The sequence below is a fragment of the Lemur catta genome, chromosome 3, assembly GCF_020740605.2.
Source record: "Lemur catta isolate mLemCat1 chromosome 3, mLemCat1.pri, whole genome shotgun sequence".
NCBI classification, from domain to species: Eukaryota; Metazoa; Chordata; class Mammalia; order Primates; family Lemuridae; genus Lemur; species Lemur catta.
In genome coordinates, this window is record NC_059130.1 from 112,490,879 (window position 1) to 112,513,050 (window position 22,172).

Here is a 22,172-nt window from a genome sequence, read left to right on the forward strand (position 1 = left end):
TTTATCTCCCTTGCGGTCACTAAGCGTTTTCCATGTTGTCATCCCCATGTCTTCGTGACCACGGGTGGTGGCTTTGCTCATGCCACGTCCTCACCAGTGCTCGGCAAGGGTCACAGTTGCTTCCAGTGTTTCAGTGCTATGATTGTGCCATGATGAGCATCTTCATGCACGAGGCTCTTCCTGCTGTGAGAGTCATGTCTTCAGATTAGGTTCCCTACAAGGGACCCCTGGAACTGAGGGTGCCAACATGATAGAGGCTCCTGGTACGTTCTGCAAAGAGCTTTCCCATAGGGCAGTACCAGCTTCCTCCCGCTGTTGTTTTTTAATATCCCGAGGAAGCAAGCCCTCTCCATCCCTCTCTGCTGAATACCAGCCACGTTTCTCGCTCCTTCACATTGCTGTGCTCACGGACATGACCTAGGCCAACTCTGGCTTCAGCCAGTGGGAGACTAAGGGGGATGCCTGTGCCCCATCCCCCCAGCGAGGGGTTTGGGTGAAAAGTCAGAAAGGAAAGATTTTTACCTCCATCCGATTGGGGACAGTTGATGGTGCAGTCTAGTGACAGTAAGCATTATGAGTAGTGCTAAGAGCAGCAAGCTGTCATTTAACGAGCACTCGCTGTGTGCTGTCAGTGTAATCATCGCCACGACCCTTTGGGGTGAGTTTACGTCCCCATTTTACCGAGAGAAGGGCTGAGGCTTAGAGTCAAGTGAAATCCCTGAATTGCACAGCTAAGGGATTGAATCGGGCCAAGACCCTCCAGGTCTGTGTCTTTGAAACCTGTGCTTCGGAGCCTGGTGCTGCCAGCCTGGCTCTCCTGTCACCCTCAGCACCCAGGGGCTGCTCGGCCAGCACAGCTGCGTTCTTGCAGAGCAGGGCTTGTTCTGGGGAGCGGGGGGAGGAACACCGGCCACGTGCTGGCCCGGGGAAAGGCTGTGCTGTCAGTTTACTCCTCCCAACAACCCACCTGTGGACTAAAAGAAACAAAATTAAGCTTTTAAAGAATTAAAATTAGGGTTTTTTTTTTTAGAGACAGGGTCTTGCTTTGTCACTGAGGCGGGAGTATAGTAGCATGATCAGAGCTCACCGTAACCTCGAATTCCTGGGCTCAAGCGATCCTCCTGCCTCAGTCTCCCAAGTAGCTGGGACTACAGGCGCACACCACCACACCTGGATAATTTTTTTAAAAAATTTTTTTGTAGAGATGGGGTGTTGCCATGTTGCTCAGGCTGGTCTTAAACTACTGGCCTCAAGCGATCCTTCCCCCTCGGCCTCCCACAGTGTTGGGATTGCAGGTGTGAGCCACCGTGCTGGGCCTAAAGTTAGTTGTATTCGGAAATCTTACTGAGGGCTATAGATGGAGCCCTGTAGCCCGGGATCAGTTCTGTCCAACAGCCCCAACGTGGTATTTCAGCCCACGGTCTATGTACGGGTGGTGAAGATTCAGTGGGGGCAAGGTCACATCAAACTTGCTCAGCAGTGACAGCGAAACAGAACCACATCGAGTGGGGTGGGAGAGCACATCTGGCACAGTCACGCGCCCTGCCAGACATCATTTCAGGAAAAGGCCAGGACTGGGTCGTTTATTTTTAAGGAATGGAGGGACTCGGGCAAGAGGCGCGGGGGCTGTGCACTCTATCCTGTCCTGTCTTCGGAGCATCCCTCGGGAGAGCTGCGCGTCCGCCTGTGAAACTGCGCTGGCGAAAGCAGAAGTGAGCAAATGTGGCCGCCTGCGCCTGCGACCTTGTCTCCCAAACCCCAGTGAGGAGCGATTGTTAGTCTCGCTTTGTTGATGTGAGAAATTGAGAATTAGAGAGGTGTGTGGCTCTGCTAATGTCACACAGCAAGGAGGAGGCAGGGCTGGGCTGGGAACTGGGGCCGAGAGTCCCCAAGGCTGATGTTTCCTGCGTTAAAGGACACAGCTCCTTGGTGATCCAGTCGCCTCACAGGACGTCTGCAGGGGCTGCTGTGACAGCCAGAAGGAATCCCGCTGGGACTCCCAGGCCCTGCTCCTGGAGTCTGGCAGCCCTGGGTTCTGATCTTAGCTCCACCTCTTAGCAGCTGTGGGACGTTGGGGAAATTCCACACCCTCTCTGAGCCTCAGTTTCCTTTTCTGTAAAATGGGCACAGCAAGAGCACCTCCTCCACGGGGCTCCATGTGTGACTGAAGTGAATCCCTTGCGGGGGGGTGGTGAGTCCTCAGCGCCTGGTGGCTGACTGCCTGGCTCACCGAGGCCCTCACCCTCTGCCCGGTCTGTCTGCAGACGAGCGGGGCAAGGACCACCTCCGGGCGGGAAAGCTGAACCTGGTGGACCTGGCAGGCAGCGAGCGGCAATCCAAGACGGGTGCCACGGGAGAGCGGCTCAAGGAGGCCACCAAGATCAACCTGTCCCTGTCAGCACTGGGCAACGTCATCTCGGCCCTGGTGGACGGGCGCTGCAAACACATCCCCTACCGGGACTCGAAGCTGACGCGGCTGCTGCAGGACTCGCTGGGCGGCAACACCAAGACGCTGATGGTGGCCTGCCTGTCGCCGGCCGACAATAATTATGACGAGACGCTCAGCACGCTGCGCTATGCCAACCGAGCCAAGAACATCAAGAACAAGCCTCGCATCAACGAGGACCCCAAGGACGCGCTCCTTCGCGAGTACCAGGAGGAGATCAAGAAGCTCAAGGCCATTCTGGCCCAGCAGATGAGCCCCGACAGCCTGTCAGGTAGGACAGCGGGGGACAGGCGGTGGGAGGGTGGGGCGAGGAGAAAGGTTCTTTCCCTTTGTCTGAGCGAGGAGGGAGCAAGGTCCCCACCTCCTTTCCACCTCACGGGAACTGCCCTGTGGGGACAGCCCAGATGGCATCTGCGTGCCGAGGGCCCCAGGAGGAGACCAGTCTGTCTGGCCCGTCCCATCAGCCACAGGCCCACTCCCTGCCTCGGCTGTGCTCATCTGCCAGCCCCGTCGCTGCTGTCCCCATGGCAGCATGGTGCTGCCGCTGCTGCAGCTGCTGACTCACTCCCCACCTCCGCCCTGCCCCCGGAGAGGCGCCTTGTTATTGCCACTCTCACGCCCGGCGCTCGGCTGTCATCTGGCAGGTGGAAATCTGTATCTAGAGCACAGGGAACTGAGGGTTCCCTAGGATTTTCTTTATCCCAGAATCTCTTGAGGAAGGGCGCACAGAAGAGCTTGGGTCCGTCTGTCCTTTCATCCACCTCCCATCCACCTTCCTCTCTCTCCCTCCATTCTGCACCCCCCACCCATCTACCCATTCACCCTCTCACCTTTTAATCTACCTACTGCCTTCCTACCCACTCCATTATTTACCCATCTACCCACTCACCTGTCTACCCAGCCAGCCACCCATCATCCAAAGACTCACCCATCCTCCCATCCTTCCTTCCATCCACCCACCTATCCATCCATCCATCCATTCATTGATCCTTCCTTCCATCCATCCATCCACCTACCCACCCACCCATCCTTCCATCCATTTAATCCACTCATCCATTCACCCATTCTAACCACATGCCCCATCCACCCTACCATCCATGTATCTACCCATTCATTCACTCCATCTTATCATCCATTCTTTTATCTGTCTTTCTACTCACCCACCCTCTCATCCATCCATCCAAAGTTTGCTGAGCACCTCCTCTGTGTGTGGACCTGTGCTGAGTCCTGGGGACACAGAGATGAATCAGACCTGGGCTCTGCCTCATGGGTACCTAAGCTCCTGGGGGAGAAGGACACTCCAGCAGACCATCACCTGCAGCAAGACACACTCTGGGGCAGACAGCTGAACAGGGCGGAAAGGAGTGCATGGCCAGGTCTCTTGGGGTGAGATGTCGTCAGTCAGGGAAGGCTTCCCAGAGGAGGCTGTGATTGAGCAGAGTCTTGGTAGATGAGAAATTTCCCTGTTAGGATGAGGGTGGCCAGTGTGTGCAAAGACGCACAAACTGCGGTGCATTTGGGGAGCTACAGATCCTTCTGCTGGCTGCCTGGGGTCCGGGGGTGGTGGGAGCTGCCAGGCGGGGGCTGGAGCAGAGAGGGCCTTGAGCACGGCCAGGAGGGTTCCACTCTGGCAGTCTGCCTCCCTCCTCTTTTCCTGCTCCTGCCCCCGCCCTGCTCACCTCCCAGATCGGTAAGGGGGGATACAGAGGCAAGAAGGGTGAAGGGTACCAGGAGCGGGTGTCGGGGGAGGCTGTGCTGGTGGCTCCCCAAACCCAGCAGCTGCCATTTGTTCGGCTTTCCCAGGAGGGCCGTTGGTGTCCCTGCTTCCTGGCTGAGGAGCGGGGAGCGCAGCAGGCTGAGCCGACTGGGGCTGAGCAGCCTGCTCACCTGCTTGCTCCTTGGGCAGGTGACTCGGCCCCTGTGAGCCTCAGTCTGCCCCTCTGGGAGGTGGAGACTGTGACGACACTTGTGTTCTGGGAGAGTGACCGGAGATCGTGCGTGTGTAGGCTTAGCGTGGGGCCCGGAGCACAGGCAGACTGCACCTGCCGCTCTGACTTGGGAACTGGGCCTCGAGACCGGGCGTGTCGCACCCAAAGCCCTGCCGGGTACTGGCTGTGAGACGTACCCGCTCGGCCGGGCTCTCCCTCTGGAGCTGGCGTATTTCTCTCTCTTCCTCTAGCAGAACTTGAAACATCTGCCCACTTTCCCGGCCCCCGGCCCTCTCCTTCAGTCTCTCTCGTCCCTCCCACTGGCTCTGCCCTTGGCCGTGGTGGCCGCCTCCTCGCTGCTCCAGCGCCAGCCTCGGGCAGGCCTCACCTTGTCCTCCCGGGGTCAGGTGGCTCAGCTGCCACCTCCCTTCTTGGAACGCTTGCTTCCCGACGCCTCCGTCCTGGTCCTCCTCCTGCCTCTCCACCACCCTTTCTCCGTCCGGGGTGTCCTCCCCTCCCCAGCCTCCCTATGCTGGGCAGTCCCGGGGCGGTGCTTGTCCTCTCCTCTCTCTGCACTCGCTAAGGTGGCTTCGTCTGGCCGCACGGTGTCAGCCACCGCCTCTGTGCTCAGGACTTTCCTCTGTGGACCCCCAGCCTGGCCGTGCGATTTGTGTCTGGGTCTTGATTTATAAAGTGACTGAGTGACAACGTGAGGAGGTCACTGCCATTGAAAGAAAAGTTTAAGGTTACAGGTCCCCTAGAAAGGGGAGGCAGGGTATGCCGCACGGGCTGGGGCCAGGGCAGCGGGGCCAGGGGACGGTCTCAGCCAGAGCCTTTGCTGGGGCTTCCGTGGGAAGGCACAGAGGCCGGGGAACAGGGTGGGGCCGGCGAGTTTGAATGATCTCCGTGTAGGGCCGCCCCTTCCTGCGGTCTGGCCCAGGTTGGTGTCTGGAAGTTAGATAAGCAGGGGGCTGGGGGTGTGGAGTCAGGGTTGGTTGGTTTATGTGTCAAAAATGTACTTACAGCAAGTTGTTTGCTGTCTCTAGGAATTAGCTGGCCCTAGGAGGGGCGGCCTCTCCCTGGCCAGCAAGTCCCCTAAGATGACAAAACATCATAAAATATTGAAAAAATTTTTAAAAGTGTCTTCTGAATTCCAGACTTGAATATGCAGCATGTAATAAGCATTTCAAACTCAACACATCCCACACTCCGCTCCTGACGGGCCCCCATCTGCCAGCCTCGCAGCCACCCCCGCCCGGCTGATGGCAGCGCAGTCCTTCCGGGCGTTCAGACCAGAAACCGTGGGGTCATCCTTGGCTTCTCGCTTCTCTCAAATCCGCATCCAATCCGTCAGCAGATCCTGTTGTCTCTTCCTTCGAAACACGGCTAGAGCCCATCGGCTGCTGCCGAGATCTGCCTACAGGCCTCCCTCAGCGCGTTCTCCGTGGAGCAGCCGGGGAGATCCTGTTGAAACCCTGTCCTGTCACTGCCCTGCACACACCTACCAGTGGCCCTGTTTAACCCAGAGTAAAAGCCGAAGCCCTCACAACCTGGCCTCCGTCTCTCTCCAACCTTCTCTGTGCCTGCCCTCCAATCACTCCCTCAACGCCAGCCACAGTGGCCTCTGGGTTGTCCCTGAGACAGTGCAGGCCTGCTCCTGCCCCAGGGCCTTTGCACGCGCTGCTCCCAGGCTAGCAGCCTCCTCCCCAAGGTCTCTGCCACTCTCTTCCCGCACTTCCTTCAGCCCACTGCGCTCATCTCGCCTTGACTCAGAAGCCTTAGCACGCTGTGTAAACTGCAGCCCTTCCTCCTGCTGCGTGCTTCTGAACACCCACCCTGCTTTCTTTGTCTTCTTAGTGCACATCCCCTGGGAACTTGTTATGCATTTTGCTTATTGTGTTTGCCTATCTTCCCCCGTGGAAGACTCAATGTGGGCTTGGAGTTTTGTCTCTGTGCAGGGCGGCACCCTCAGCGTGTAGGACACAGAGGGCTCTTTTGGACGACTAACCGAGCATTCTCCACTGAGACGTGAAATGAGCTCAGCCCTTTAGACTGTTTTTTGAATGACCACGCAGTCATCTTTCTACAGACTTGCACTTGGTTCCTGCAAACTGTGTGCACCTTGGTCTCAGTTGCTTCTGTCTGTTTCTCTCCCAGCCCTGCTGTCCAGCCAGGCGCCCCCAAACCCTGTCCAGGTTGAGGAGAAGCTGGGGCCCCCACCTGTGATCCAGTACGACACGGAGGCCGAGAAGCAGCTGATCCGGGAGGTGAGACCCGAGTGGGCAGGTGGGGCCCCGAGGGACGGGGAGGGCTGCCACCTGGGCTGAGGAGGGCCGTCTCCAACACAACTTTACTCCTCCTTCTCCATCACCTTGGGGTTGGGGCTACACTCCCTTTCTTGTAGCAGAGAAAGCAGAGGCTGGAAGAGATGCCATAACTTGCCCAAGGTAACACAGCGAGGGTGAGTCTGAGCCAGGATTTGCACGTGGGCTCCTGACTCCAGACTGCAGGCCTTGTCAGTGCCTGCGTGTGGGGAGAATGGAGCGGGGTGTAGGGGCGTGGCAGAGCATCCTAGGTCCCAGCTTCCGCTCCATCCCCAACTCCAGGCTCTGTTGGTTTCTGGAAGCCCCTGCCATTTGAAGACTGCATTTTGAGATCTGAGCATGTGATGGAGTTTGACATTTGACAGTCCTTTAGAACACTGGCTTTTCCTGACAGCAAACCTAATGCCAGGCAGGGACAGCTCTTCAGGGGCTGGGGCTTGGGTGTGTCTGCAGCTGGGCCCCTGCCACTCAACTGTGACCTCAATTGGGATCAGCCTTGAGGCCCTGGAAGTCCCTGTCAGGCTGTGGGGACCTGGGGCCCAGCCTCTGGGGCCAGGCCTATGGTCTCAGTCCAGTGGGCTGGAGGGCTGGGAGAAACCCACGAAAGAGTCCCCAAGTGCTGTGACAGATGGAGGCTTGTGCTGTTTGGAGAGAGGCTAAATGGTGGCCTCTGGGGGAGCTCGACTGCTCACTCTGCCTCTTCACCTGCTGGCCTGGGGCAGGTCTGGTGTCAGGTCCCTCTCTGGAGCCCTAGGCCTGGCTCCTGGGGAGGTGTTGGCGAGGACGGGGCCTTTGGGATGGCTGAACATAGGCCCGTGGAAACGAAGAAAGTCACACTTTTTGAGTCGGGAGCATGCACAGAGCCACTGCGGTGAGTGGTGGACTTTGGAGGATGGGGGAGGCAAGGGCTGCAGGAAGCCCAGGTGGGTGGGCAGGTGCTTGGCCGTTTAGCAGGCAGGCCTCTGCTGCCCCCTAGCAGCCGATAGGGAGAAGTGCCACTGCTCGGGGCAGGCCCCTGTGAGGTGTGGCAATGGGGTCCTTCTGCCCTGGGGACGGGGTCGCCTGCCTCCTCCCCCTTGGTGGTGTCTGATGCCACCACTACCAAGACTCCAAGAAACCCTGGAGTTTCTCTTGTGAGCCACGCTTAGAGGAAGAGTCGAGAATGTCTGCCCCTCTCCTCCCTCCAGTTTGTTCTTTCTCATGATGCTTGTATTTATTGAGCACCTACTGTGTGCCTGGGACTCTGCTTTCCTTTCCATCCCAGAACCATTCAGGACCAGGGCGGAGGCCCTGTGTGGCGGAGGCCTCGGGCCGGGCGTCTGCTCAGCCGTGAGTGCAAGGTGGCCCTGGGCTTCGGTCTCTAGTCTACTGGGGGGATTTGGACTAGAAGATTCCTAGGGTCCGTCCACCTTTCACAGTCTGCAGGCCCATCCTCATGGGCTCTGTGGCCTTGGGCAGGCTGTTCAACTCTCTGAGCCTCTGTCTCCTCCTCTATAGAATGAGTGTCATGGCAGTTTCCGTGCAGCTTCACACGGGCTGTGAAGATAAAAAGGGTTTCTTCTTATTGGTGGGCTGTGTGTCGCATACCAAGCAGGAGTCGGGAGTCCGGGCTGGGACTGCAGCCCCCATTTAATCCTGAACAGGCATATTCTGAGCTCCTCCTGGGCACTGGGCCCGGTAGCTGGAGGGGCAGGGGGACCAAGGAAGAGAATTCCTGTTTTAAACATCTGCAGTAACACTGCACGTCTTGTAGTCAGTCGGGAAGGATCCAGCACAGAGGGAGGGGTCGAGGCATAGGAGAGAGCTGGGGGGTTGGGAGCAGGGGGGGTGGCTTGGCTTCCGATGGGTTATCTGCCGCCACAGGGCAGACCTGCAGGCAGGTGAAGGGCTCCCACTGATTTGGGGAGTGAAGGGTCGTGGAGACAGAGGGACAGGGGAGGACTGGGTAGGTGTGCTCGGCCACTCAGAGGCCCACATTTAAAAGTGACAATGGAAGTCGGTGCGGCTGCGCGCGTGTGTGTTTGCATGTGCGTGTTTCCAGCCAGGTGTTGCTAGGGCACAGGGGTGGGTGGGCTGAGGCCTGGCGTTAACCAGGCTCAGCTGTGCTGGGGGTGGTCCGAGGCGCTTGGTGAAGGATGGCCGGAGGGCCGGGCCCTGGGATCTCAGCGGGATGAGGGAGGAATCGAGGGCAGGGCCAGGACGAGGTGTGCGTGAGGCCATCAGAGCTGCCTGGCTGTGGAACCTCCCTGGGCCTCGGTGACATTGCGGGTATTGCCGTGAAGCACACTTATGTCGAAATACGTGTGGAAGAATGCAGTTACATCAGAATTATTCTCTGTCCCCTTCTCCCCCTCTCCGAGAGCCTCAGTCAGCACCGTTGGCGCCAGTTTTGTTCTTACGAGAGGGATCTGGAGAGGTGAAGAGTGCAGCGGGGCCTGCCCTGCGCCTGTCCCTATGCCTGTCCCTGTGCCCTCTCTCTGGCCTGCAGCAGCTGCAGGCGCCTCTGTCAGCAGCGGCTCCAAAAGACAGAGGGTCGCAGATGATCGTTAATTCATAAATGCTCTGCCTCCCCGCTGGGCGATGTGCATCAGAAGCCCAAATATTTCGCTTAGCCCGTAGCCCGCAGTTCTGCTGCCTGCATTTCCTGGGTCAGCGGGTGTTTGTGGAGCCCTTGGTCCGCGCTGGGAACTGAGGCCACCAGCCAGGGCAGTCCTGGCTCTCTGGGAGTGTGCGCCCTGGTAGGGGCGTCCGACAACAGGCCTGCGATCAGACAGATACAGGGAGCAGCACGAAGGGCGCCCTGGCCCAGGAGGCGGAAGCAGCCCCTGAGATTACTGGGGAAGCCGAGGACCAGGGGAAGCAGGACTTAAAAAAGGAAAACACAGCGGCTGCGCCCTCAGGTCTCCTGAGAACAGCAGTGGGGCCTGCAGAGTGTGAGGAGAGAGAGGGGTGCTGGGAGAACTTGCTGGACAGCCCACACCGTTCACACCTGGCCACACCTGTTCACACCTGTTCCCCGGGCTGGTGTGCTCTGGAGTCCTCAGCCAGGGGTAGTAAAATGGGGGAAAAGTCCCAAAAAGAAGCAAAAGCCAAAGCCCCCAACGGCTCCTCAGGAGAATGGAACAGGAGACCCATCTCTGTCTCCAAATGCAAGAAGAGAAACCTGTCCCAAGCAGGAGCTGGTTGGTAGGCATCTCGAGGGGACCCCTGGCGGCCCAGGTCTTCCTGCAAGGGAGACGTCTCCACCCCAGGAGGAAGCAGTGAGTGACCAGAGGAGGCAATAGGAGCATCTCCAAGAAAAAGGGGACATTCTGTGCCGTGGAGCTGCCGGTCAGCAGTGGGCCTGGAGAGGCCGCTGCCAACAAGATCCTCCGAGGAGAAGGAAAAGTTGCACAGACCAGCCCAGGAAGATGGGAATGGACATTCTCTGGGGGAGGGGCATTCCTCAAGGTGACATTTCCCACCCTGTGTCCTATACTCCAATAAAAACAAATTCAGGCTGGCACAGTGGCTCACCTGTAACCCCAGCACCTTGGGAAGCCAAGGTGGGAGGATCAGTTGAGCCCAGGAGTTCGAGACCAGACTGAGCAACACAGTGAGACCCTGTCTCTACAAAAAATGCAAAAATTAGCTGGGCACGGTGGCACATGCCTGTAGTTCCCAACTACTCTGGAGGCTGAGGCAGGAGGATCGCTTAGGAGTTTGAGACTGCAGTGAGCTATGATCGTGCCATTGCACTGCAGCCTGAGTGACAAAACAAGACCCTGTCTAAAAAAAGTTCACACACACACAATAAAGAGAATAAGAGAAACTCAGGATGTGTGCTAAGGAGGAATAGGGATAGTGACAGAGGGTGATGGCAGGGGGTCTTCCGAGAGGATGGTCAGGGAAGGCCTCTCCGAGGGGGGTTACTAAGCTGAGGCCTGGGCAGGAGTTCGCCCAGGGCAGAGCAGAGGCCGGAGCAGGGAGGAAGTGAGCGTGTCCACATGTGACAAGGAGCCGGTGACCCCAAATGTGGCCAAGGGGCGGACGGGGCCAGATCACGCAGGGACTCAGGTCGAGTTGAGGAGCGTAGATTTTTCCTGTGACCATGGGATGCCACTGGTGGCTCCTGAGCAGGGAGAGACCTGTGTGACAGGCGCGCGGTGGCTGTTGGGGGAGGTTTGGGGCAGGAGCCAGAACACGGGTGGCGTCCCGGCGGGAGGCTGTTTGGACACGAGCTGGCGGTCATAGCAAATATGGGGAGAAAAGCAGATGGAAAAAGTTTTTGTTGTTGCCGATGGGTTGGGGACCATTGCGCAGAAAGGCATTTGTGGATGCAGAAAGGTGTTCATGGTACATCCTTGCGTGGAACAAGTAGACTGCAAACAAATGCGTCTTCGCCAGCGGGTCAGCGCCGCCGTGTGGTGTCACTGGAGTGTTCGAAATGGTGGTAAATGCTGCCTCCCCTCGGCCCCGCCCGCTCCCAGGAGTACGAGGAGCGCCTGGCCCGGCTGAAGGCCGACTACCAGGCAGAGCAGGAGTCCCGGGCCAGGCTGGAGGAGGACATCACCGCCCTGCGCAACTCCTACAACGTCCAGCTGTCCAAGCTGGAGGAGAACCTGCGGAAGGAGACAGGTGGGCGCCCCCGGCCCGGCTGTCCCAGGGGAGGCCCAGCCCCTGTCCTTCTCCTTAGCGACTGCATTTACGGAGCACTTCCCGTGCGCCAGCCCCAGTCCTTTTAACCCCCACAACAGTCCAGCGAGGTGGGTACCACCATCACCCCCATCTTATAGATGAGGACACGGAGGCACAGAGAGGGTAAGCAACTTGTCCACAGTCTCGAGTGGAGCCGGGATTTGATCCCAGGCAATCGCTGCAGAGCCCATGTTCTCCCCGCCGCCCGGCACGTGCTGGCCGCCCCCAGGCCACTGGGGCCTCGGCTCACGGCTGACCTTGAGTTAGAAAGGACCGGCTGTGTTTACAGGTGAGCCGCTGCCCGGGTGTCTGCGTGTTCCATAGTTTCCTCTCACTTTTGAGCCTCTCTGTTAGCACAGCAACCACATCCCGTAATAAGGATTCACTCATTAGCAAGACCTTTTACCTGTCTGGAAGTCTGTGTGGTCTTCTTGCCATTCTAGGGTGTTCCACCCCACCAGTGTCAGTCAAACACCCATCCTGCGGAAAGCCCAGATTTCCCGGCACTCATGACAGTGTTGGGAAACCCGGTCCGGCAACGACAACCGTCCCCGAGCCTCCCCCAGTACAGTGAGGGTGGGACTCCCCGAGTCCTCACATCACAGGCGTGGAGACCGAGGCGTGGAGAGATTCAGGCCACTTCGCTGGGGAGTGGATGTCACATTTCAGCAAAGGGAACATCAGAACCCGCCTGAGGGAGCCCAGGGTGCGGGTGCTGAGGAAACGGACAGGATTGGGGAGAGGTGCCAGGAGCCCCCGGGCTGTTCACACTGAGGGGCTGTGTGAGTACCGCCCTACCTTAGCTGGGAGGGACACGCCACTCCTGGGAGAGACCCTAGAGCAAGAGGGAAGCAGCAGATTCTAGCATTTTCTGTCCCTCAGCATGTTCCCTCCAGTTGGAATATTAGGCCTCCAAGTGACCTTTATTTGGTTTATGTAGCTCTGACATCCCTCCCCAGTGTTCAGTAGCTCTCGTGGTCTGGCATATCCCATGGACAAGAGCCCTGAGCTGGGCACTGCAGTCGGGGCACCTGGGGGTCTGGAGTGTGTGAGACCCACCGGTGCAGCCTGCTGACGTGTGACGCACAGTCCCAAGGCCACTGCTAAGAGCTCAGCCAGCGCTTAGCAGCTGGGGTGGTCAGAGGATGGAGAGACAGCAGTGCTGGTCAGGGAAGGCTGCCTGGAGGAGGTAGAAGGAGGCCGGTTTGAGTTCTGATGGGCAGAGGTAGGAAGGCACCTGGCTGTAGCTAGACTCCGGGGCCATGGGAGTCTCTGACTCTTAAGCTGGTCTTTTGGAGACATTGGAGTTGGGCCCAACTTCTAGGGAACGGTCCCCTCTTTCTAATCCCTTAAAAACCTGAAGGAAGCTCTCCATTTTCCAGAGGCTGTCCTGAAGGCAGAAGTCCTCTACAAGGCTAAGGTCATGTCCAGGGCCGAGTTCGCCAACATGTCAGAGTACTCGCCTGCCTTCCAGTACGAGACACCCATGAGACCCGAGGTCTTCTCCATGCCCGACGCTCTGCCCGGCGACGACGTCTCCAAGACTGAGATTGCTTCCAGGTTTGAGGAACTGCCCAACGTGGGGCCCTCCAAGTCTGAGATTTCTCTTGGGTCCAGTGGGTCGTCCACACTGGAAGAAACCTCTGTGTCTGAGGGCTTCCCTGGGCCCGAGGATCCCACCAACCTGGAGTTCCCCAGCCCACCCGAGGTGGCTTCTGAGAGCAAATGCTTCTCGGAAGGGTATCTCCGCCAGGAGGCTGCCGGGCCCCTGCGGGAGGAAGAGAACGACCTCCCAGAGGAGCTGCTGCCGCAGACGCTCCTGCAGGTGTTACCAGGCCTTCGCGATCCTTTTGCCGAGGTGGAAGCCAAACTGGCCAGACTCTCCTTGACTGTGGCCAGTATAGACGCACCCCAGGAAGACATCCCCAAGGCCCCCATGCAGGTACTGATGTCACGTATGATGCCGTGCACACACTGAGCAGGCAGAACTGGCTGGGCACGGAGGTCACTGTGCCTGCTCGGAACCCGCATGGCTCTGGTGTGGGTGGTGTCAGGTGTCAGGGGTCTGTCTGATGCTCTGGGGTCAATGGGAAAGTTGGAGTTGAGGTATGAGGTCATGCAGGTGGGCACCTGTTCTGCTGATGGAGGGAGGCAGCCAAGTTGCCATGGTTACACTGAGCTTCCAGGCCTGCAGGAGGCTTGGTGGCCCTCGCAGGCTGGCAGGGTCAGGGCGTGAGCTGGGCGGGGGCGTCTGCACGGCTCTTGCTCCATCCACCCCTGTCCAGCATCTTCGCCCTTTTCAACAACCCTCTTTTTGTATGTTTTAAAACGATTTTCCTCTTTTCTCCCCTCTTTGTTCTCTGCTTTCCTTCCCGTGTGTGTGTGTGTGTGTGTGTGTGTGTGTGTGTGTGTGTGCGCGTGCACGCTCAGCCCTTTGAATCAGACAGACCTGGGTTCAAATCCCAGCTCTAGCACTTAGTTGTGCGACTTTGGGCAGTGACCTCTCTGGGCCTCTGTTTCCTCATCTGTGAAATGGGGATGCTGGTGTGTCGTTCAGATGAGCTCACACCCTGGACCCTAGCAGGAGCTCACAGCGTGCCCATCCATCCCTGTTTCCTCTCCTCCCTGTCTCCCCCTTGTGCCCCTTCTCTCGGTGGTGACAGGCGGAGGTTATGGGTGGCAAGCGGCCTTGGGGAGTTGAGGCGGAGGTTGGAGGTCGGACAGGGAGGTAGATGATGATTCTGGCCCAAACCAGCCCTCTTCCTCCCCAACCCCATTCTCCTCCCAGCACCCCTCCCCGCCAGGCCTGCTGGAGCCCGGCGATGCCACATCTGAAGCTGAGGTGGCCGATGACTTCCTGCCCAGGACGGTGAGTCCCTCCCTGGGCCGGGCCCTCCGCGTGGCGGGCCAGTTCTGTTCAACCTGAGACAGACAATAACCCCAGCCTTCCCCCAGCTTGTAGCAGGTGCCCATGGCCAAGCCATGTGCAGCTGGGGGAACTGTCATCCTCTTGCTATAATTGTTTTGTGTGTGTGTTTATTTCCTTCTAATTTTTTAAATTTTATTTTTAATTATCATGGGTACATCACAGTTGTGTAAGATATCTTTATAGGGTACATGTGATGTTTTGATACAGGCATACAGTGTGAATTAATCAAATCGGTAATTGGGGTATCTGTCACTCAGGCATTTATCATTTCTTTGTGTTAGGAACATTCCAGTTCCACACTTCCAGTTATTTTAAAGTATATTGTAACTTATTGTTTGTTGTAGTCACTTTGTTATGCTGTCAAACATTCATTCTGTCTAGCTATAGTTTTGCACCACGAACCAGCCCCACTTTGTCCCCCCCGTCCTCCCTACCCTTCCCAGCCTCTCTGTCTCCAGGAGATCAATTGTTTTTCATATTTAGCTCCCACTTGAGTGAGAACATGAGCGATTCGTCTTTCTGTGCCTCGCTTATTTCCCTAATATAACATTCCCAATTCCATCCATGTTGTTGCAAATGGCAGGATTTCATTCCTTTTGTGGCTAATATTCCATTGTGTGTATGTACCACAATTTCTTTATCCATTCATGTGTTGATGGACACTTAAGGTTGATTCCAAACCCTGGCTATTGTGCATAGCGCTGCAATAAACATGGGAGTGCAGATCTTTTCAATATACTGAATTCCCCTCCTTTGGGTATATACCCAGCAGCGGGATTGCAGGGTCACGTGGTAGTTCTATTTTTCATGTTTTGAGGAAGCTCCAGACTGTTCTCCATAGTGGTTGCACTAATTTCCCAACAGCATCTGGGGGTTCCCCTTTCTCCACATCCTCACCAGCATTCATTATTGCCTGCTCTTTGGTAAAAGCCATTTTACCAGGGGTGAGATGATACCTCATTGTAGTTTGGATTCGCATTTCTCTGGTGACTAATGATGAGCATTTTTTCATATACCTTTTGGCCATTCGTATGTCTTCTTTTGAGAAATGTCTATTCAGATCCTTTACCCATTTTGAAATCAGATGCTTTGATTTCTTTCCTGTTGAGTTTTTGGAGCTCCTTATATATCCTAGTTATTAATCCCTTCTCAGATGGGTAGTTTGCAAATATTTTCTCCCATTCTGTGGGCTGTCTCTTCACCTTGTTGATCGTTTCCTTTGCTGTGCAGAAGCTTTTTAGCTCGATGTGATCCGTTTTGTCCAATTTTGCTTTGGTTGCCTGTGCTTTGGGGCCATTGCTCAAGAAGTCCTTGCCCAGACCAGTGTCCTGAAGCATTTCCTCAGTGTTTCCTTTTAGTAGTTTTGTAGTTTCAGGTCTTAGATTTAAGTCTTTAATCCATTTTGATTTGGTTTTTGTGTATGGAGAGAGATCAGGGTCTAGTTTCATTCTTCTGCATATGGATATCTGGTTTTCCCAGCACCGTTTATTGAAGAGACCGTCCTTTCCCCACTGTATGTTCTTGGCACCTTTGTCGGAGATAAGTTCACTATAGATGTGTGGATTTATTTCTGGGTTCTCTATTCTCCATTGTTCTATGTGTCTGTTTTTATGCCAGTACCATGCTGTTTTGGTTTGAAGCTCTGTAGTATAGTTTGAAGTCAGGTAATGTGATTCCTCTAGTTTTGTTCTTTTTGCTCAGGATGGATTTGACTATTCTGGGTCTTTGGTGGTTACATATAAATTTTAGTATTATTTTTTCTATTTCTGTGAAGAATGTCATTGGTATTTTGATGGGGATTGCATCGAATCTCTAGATTGCTTTGGGTGGCATGGACATTTTAACCATATCGATTCTTCCAATACATGACATGGAAAATCTTTCCATTTTTTTTGTGTCATCTTCAATTTGTTTCATCAATGTTTTACAGTTTTCATTGTAGAGATCTTTTACTTCTTTGGTTAAGTTTATTCCTAGGCATTTTATTTTATTTGTAGCTATTGTAAATGGGTTTCTTTTTCAGATTGTTTGCTGTTGGTGGATAGAAATGCTACTGATTTTAGTATATTGATTTTGTATCTTGCAACTTTACTGGATTCGTTTATCAGTTCTAATAGTTTTTTGGTGGAGTCTTTAGGTTTCTTTAGATATAAGATCCTATTGTCTGCAAATAAGGATAATTTGACTTCTTCCTTTCCGGTTAGGATACCTTTATCCCTCTTGTTATTATCGATGTGAATAAGAGGCCTTTGTTCCAGATGGTGATTTCAAACCTTCCACAGCTTTGGAGCCCTTTGTCTAAGGGAGTAGAGGCCCAGTGTGTGCAGAGGACGAGGGCTGCAGGACGGGGCTGGTGGACCCTGAGGTGGGAAACTCAGTCTGAACACCCCTGCTCTTGGATTCCACCCTTCTCTTCTGCTGAAGATGGCAGCAGGCCCCAGGGTGGTGAGAGAGGCTTTACATCTCTCACATTTATGGAGGAAGAGGACGGTCTGGACTTGAGCACTGGCTGGGAGCTAGGCACATAGCAGGTTCTCAGTCAGTGGTAGCCAGAGTGGCCGGGGAAGCCCAGGCTAGGAAATGACATTGAGGTGGGACCCAGGAGAGAAAGAGGGGCCGGGGAAGCAGCTGGCAGAGCACACAGCAAGTGCCAAGGTCCTGTGGCTGGAGAGATCTTGACTTTCTCAGCAACAGGAAAGGAGGCCGGGGCAGGCGGGGGCAGGCACGGAGGGCACGGCAGCCGCAGGAGAAACTGGATTTTCCTGCAAATGCAGTGGGAAGCCACGGAGGGTTCTGATCAGAAAAGGGGTGTGATCACTTTGTATTTGAAGATGATTGCCCTGGCTGCTGTGTGGAGACTGGATCATGGGGGCAAGAGGGGACGTGGGAAGACCATTTTAGGGGTGTTGGAGGACACAGCGGCAGCGTCCGGGCTGTGGTGGGTGGGATGCCCCCTTTGGAGACGGAGGCCGCCTGCGAGCTGTCCCGGGGCGGCCTGCCCACCTCCATCCCTGTTTCTCTTTGTGCTCAGGATGCTGATCTGCCCACAGAAGTGGCCTCAGACCTGGTGTCGGCAGCAGAGCCTGGCGGGTGGGTCGGGGCTGAGGCCCAGGTGGCTTTGGTGGCTCAGCCTCAGCCCCTGCTGCCCACAGCAGGCACGAGGAGGGAGAGCACGGGTGTGGAGGTGGCCGTGCTGACCGATGACCTGCTGCCTGTCGTGGACCAGCAGCAGGTGCTGGCCCGGTAAGCACCAGAGCGTGGGGCTGGGGCCCCCGCGGCAGGGTGGAGGGAGCTGTGTCCCGGGATTCAGGGATGCCCATGGCTGCTTCTCAGCTCTCCCTGCTAACATGGCGAGGTGGCCCCGATGCTCTCTCCAGGACGGTGGGGGCTGGCATGGCACTAGGGCCGGCGGGGCATGGCCTGCTCTGGGGGCTACACAGGTGCCGCCGGATCCTAGTCAGGTGCCTGCTGAGGGCCAGCTGCCCTAGGGAGAGAGTGAAGGGCCTGCCGCCCACCTGGCCTTCAGGAATTAGGGATCCCAGGGCAGGGTGCCGCAGGCTGTCCTCGGGTCCAGCCAAGCCCCCAGGCCCCTGGCCTCCAGAGCCCTCCCTGATGTGAGACTCGTTCACACTAGGACAAGCCACCCCTGGACACCCACTGGGACCACCTGGGGAGCTGGGCTTTCCTCCCCGCTGTGTGGCTCTGTGCAAGTCACTTAACTTTTCTGAGCCTCGGCTCACTTTCGTAAATGATGATGTCAGCCCCACCTCCATGACAGAGTCAGCCAGGGGTTCAGCCTCCTCCCCGCAGTGGGAGACCCAGGGCCAGAGGCCACCGTTCAAACCTTAATTGAGCAACTACTGCGTGCTGGGCACTGGGATGCAAAGATGAATGAGATTCGGCCTTGGCCTTCAAGGGGCCCCTAGTCAGGGCGCAGGCAGACACACAGGCCCAGGGAGGGCCATGTCTTGTGGCAGCTGGAAGCACATGGGCTGAGCAGTCCGACTGCTTGGGTTCCCATCCTGCCTCCTCCACTAGCTCTGCTGCCTCAGGCGGACTTTAAACCTCTCTGAGCCTTAGCTCCTCCACTACAAAATGGGTGATTTTGAGAAGCTGGTGGGGAGGGTCAAATGCAGTGCGCCAGAGAGAGGGGTGGCAGCCAGTGCCTGGTGCACAGAAAGCACTCAGCGTGTGTGGTGGCTGTTTCCACGACCTGGTGTGGAGTGAAGGTCGGGGAGGCTGCACAGGAGAGGGGACAGCTGAGCAGGGTTTGCAGGACACACTCCTGGCTGGCATTCTAGACAAAGGACACAGCATCCCAGAGGCGCAGGTGGGACACGGCCTGGGTGTTTGCGGACGATGAGCAGCGAGTTAGAGTTGGGGCGACTGGGGTGCTGGGGTGCAGGGGGAGATGAGATGGAGGCACCCTCTGTGCCCTCCTGGGTGCCTGGGCTTCCTCCCCATGGGACCCGCAGGACTTCTGGCAGAGCAGGACTTGGACGTGGCTCCCTCTGCTCTGGCTGCCACGGGGCTGGTCAGGGCCGCAGCTCGGCTTGCAGGGTCCCATTTCCGCCTCGGAGCGTGGTCTCCCCTCTCCTTTGCCTGAGGCCTTGTGATGCCTTTGGCACCAGCTCCTCACCGCCCTTTGGAAAGAGGCAGGCCCAAGACATTTTTGTGGGGCTTTATTAGACAGTGGGAGTTCCACATAGCCTGTCTCTGTGGTTATTTAAAATTTGTACCTTTAAACAGCAAAACTATAAACATTTTTGAGCATTTGGGATATAAATATTTTTAAAAATGTGTCGTACGTGTCACTGCCTGGTAAGCATTGTGCACTGCCTGCGTTGAGCGATTTTCACACCCAGGGTTATTCTAATCCTGCCATTGCCTTGGAGCATAGCGGGGCCTGCCCAGCGGCAGGGCCACCAGCACGGGGAGGTGGGTGGTCGGGGGTGGGTTGGCTCCAAGCCCACGGGAAGGTTTCTGCTGGGTCTGGTAGGAGTCCTGGGGGTCCCCTGTCTGAGCCTCGCTTCCCTCCCTGCAGAGTGGGGTTGTGGGGAGGACCCGGTGGGATCACACGTAGCCTGGGGCCTGCGGTCGGCAGGTGCTCAGTGATGGCAGGTTTGTTCTCTTTGCCTCCTCCTGTGCACTGGCAGTCTGCAGCTGTTGGAGCAGCAGGTGGTGGGGGGGGAGCAGGCCAAGAACAAGGACCTGAAGGAGAAGCACCGGCGGCGGAAGCGCTACGCAGATGAGCGCAAGAAGCAGCTGTTGGCGGCCCTGCAGAACTCAGATGAGGACAGCGGGGACTGGGTGCTGCTCAATGTCTACGACTCCATCCAGGAGGAGGTGCGGGCCAAGAGCAAGCTGCTGGAGAAGATGCAGAGGAAGGTGAGGCCCTCCGGTGGGCTCCCCGTGCCCGGCTGCCCAGGGATGGGCAAGGCCCTGATCCAGGCATCGCCACGCCCTGTGGACAGGCAGGCAGGCAGCCCCCTAGTCTTTGCCCAAGTGTTTGTTCTGATGCTGGGGGCACAGCGGTCACAGTGACAAACGTGTCCCTGCTGTCGTGGAGCTTCCATCCCAGGGGCAGTGTGGGTATGTAGTGAACAGCACAGGGGAGACATAGACAAGAGAGTGGTAAGTTGCGGAGTGTGGTTAGTCCTGTGGAGGGAATCCCAGGGCAGGTGACTTGCTTTTTATGTTTTTATTGTTATTGATCGTTAAGCGCACAAATCACAAATGCACAGCTTGATTCATTTCCACAACGTGAACATACCCAGGTGGGGGACAGTGTTCCTTCTCATGGAAGTGGAGACTGCTGGGGGACCAGAGAGGTAGAAGCTGGTCGCGGGGTGACTGGGGAAGAGCACTCGGGCAGAGCCTGGCGCAGGAGCGAGGCCAGCCGGTGTTGGGCAGAAAGGGCGGGTGTGGCTGGAAGATGGTACTGAGGCCAGGGTGGAGCAGGCGCCCTGCCCTTGGGAGGGTCACTCAGCTTCCTTCCTTTGGCCATCCCGGGTCCCCCAACCTCAGCACTGGCAACCAAAGGGTCTTGCCAAAGCATAAAGCTGCTATTTTCTTCTTCTTTTAACCTCTCTCTCTCTTTTTTTTTTTTCTTGGCTACTTTCATACCTTTTCTTAATGCCCCTTGTTAGGTTTTCAGTTGAATTTGTTCTTTCTTGTCATTCCCTCTACATTTCTAGGGTTTTTTTCCTTCTTTCTGTCAATGTCCCATTTCACATCTTGATTTTTTTGGTCCATTTCTGTTTTAAGTTTTTCATTTTCAGATTGGAAATGTTCGTACCTGTTTAAGGACATTTTATTCAAGTTGGGGCATCGTGCTACATTTTGAATTGGCTCATTTGGTTCTGTGTGCTCATGCTCTAGGGGAGAGTTTTCTACACTGAAACGTTTTGATTTTCAGTTTCTGTTTCTTGCAGTAGCTTTGATTAGGTGCATCTCTCTTTGGCTTGCTTTGTACGTCCTGTTTTTCTGGACCAGCAGAAGCAGTTGAAGGCAGAGGCTGTGGCGGCTTCCCAGGTTTCTTTCTCAGTAGCGCATTGTCCCGTTTGTACGGTGTCGTCTATTTTTTGTTGTTGTTTCTATTTTTAGTTGGCCAGCTAATTTTTCTATTTTTAGTAGACATGGGATCTCACTCTTGCTCAGGCTGGTCTCAAACTTCTGAGCTCAAGTGATCCTCCCGCCTCGGCCTCCCAGAGTGCTAGGATGACAGACGTGAGCCATCGCGCCCGGCCTGTACAGTGTAGTCTAAACAGAGCTTGGATTCGCTTCCTATCGCTGCTGCAGCAAATTACCACACATTTAGTTGCTTAAAACCACATGAATTTTTTATCTCACAGTTCTGTAGGTCAAAGTCCGGGTACAGCAGGGCTGGTTCCTCTGCTTAGAATTCCACAAGGCTGAAATCCAGGTGTTAGCAGGGCTGAGTTTCCTTCTGGAGGTTTCCTTTAGTGTAAGGAGGATCCTTGTCCAGCCTCTTGTTGGCCGAATTTAGTCCTATGAGCTTAGCTGTAGCTCTGAAGCCCCCATTTCTTGCTGCCTGCTCTCCCAGGTTCATGGATCCCTTCGCAGACAGCCAGGGTGAGGACAGTCCCTCTCTTGCTTGGACTGACTCCACTCCTGCCTCATCTTCCAGAAGCATCTCTTCTATCACGTCTCCCCCGCCTGCCTCTTGCCCTCTTCTGCCTCTAAAGGTCCATGTGTTTAGATGATTAGATTGGGCCCACCACTATAAGCCAGGATAATCTCCCTATTTTAAGGTCAGTTGATTAACAACCTTAATTCTTTTTTGCCAAGTAAGATAACACATCCATGGGCATAAAATCAGGGGGCAAAATTCTTGGGGTGAAAGCTTTTTGTTTTTGGTGGTTGGGGTCATGGTGTGATTTTCTCTTGTTTTTTGATGGTTGGGGTCAGGGTGTAATTTTCTCTTGTTTCTTCGGGACTTTGTTTCCACCTGCAGGGTACCTCTCACTTCTAAATGCGCTGTAAACGTCCTCCGGAGGCGGTGGGTTGCAGAGACTGGCTCCTCCGGTCCTGCACACCTTCTGATCTCTCCCACTGCTTTCCCAGCGTCAGGTTTCCAACCCGGTATCAGGATTTTCTCACTCAGGGTGGGACTTGCTTTTCCGGGGTGTAGCTCAGGAGCTGTCTGATGGACTTGGGGATTTATCTCTCTACTTACGTGTCATTAGTAGCTTCTAGTTTTCTCTGTGTTCTTGTCGTGTGGCAGGCTGGCTAGGAATGGCTTTATTTTCTCTCTTTGTCTGTATGTTTTTGGAGAATCTTGCCAAGGGATCCAGATTTAGGTGGCTGTCTTCAGCCACAGGCACCTAGAACTCTCTGTGCATTTT

General features: G+C 55.7%; 1 protein-coding gene across 2 annotated transcripts in view; it reads left to right on the forward strand.

Moving 5' to 3' along the window:
* Positions 1–22,172, forward strand: part of KIF17 (kinesin family member 17) — a 42,761-nt gene that overhangs the window by 10,902 nt on the left and 9,687 nt on the right. For both annotated transcript variants that reach the window (XM_045548516.1, XM_045548517.1), the window contains exons 5-11: positions 2,265–2,717; positions 6,532–6,641; positions 11,168–11,315; positions 12,758–13,317; positions 14,164–14,244; positions 17,336–17,547; positions 19,461–19,692. In XM_045548516.1, coding sequence (XP_045404472.1) covers positions 2,265–2,717; positions 6,532–6,641; positions 11,168–11,315; positions 12,758–13,317; positions 14,164–14,244; positions 17,336–17,547; positions 19,461–19,692 — 1,796 coding nt within the window. The remainder of the gene's footprint in view (positions 1–2,264; positions 2,718–6,531; positions 6,642–11,167; positions 11,316–12,757; positions 13,318–14,163; positions 14,245–17,335; positions 17,548–19,460; positions 19,693–22,172) is intronic.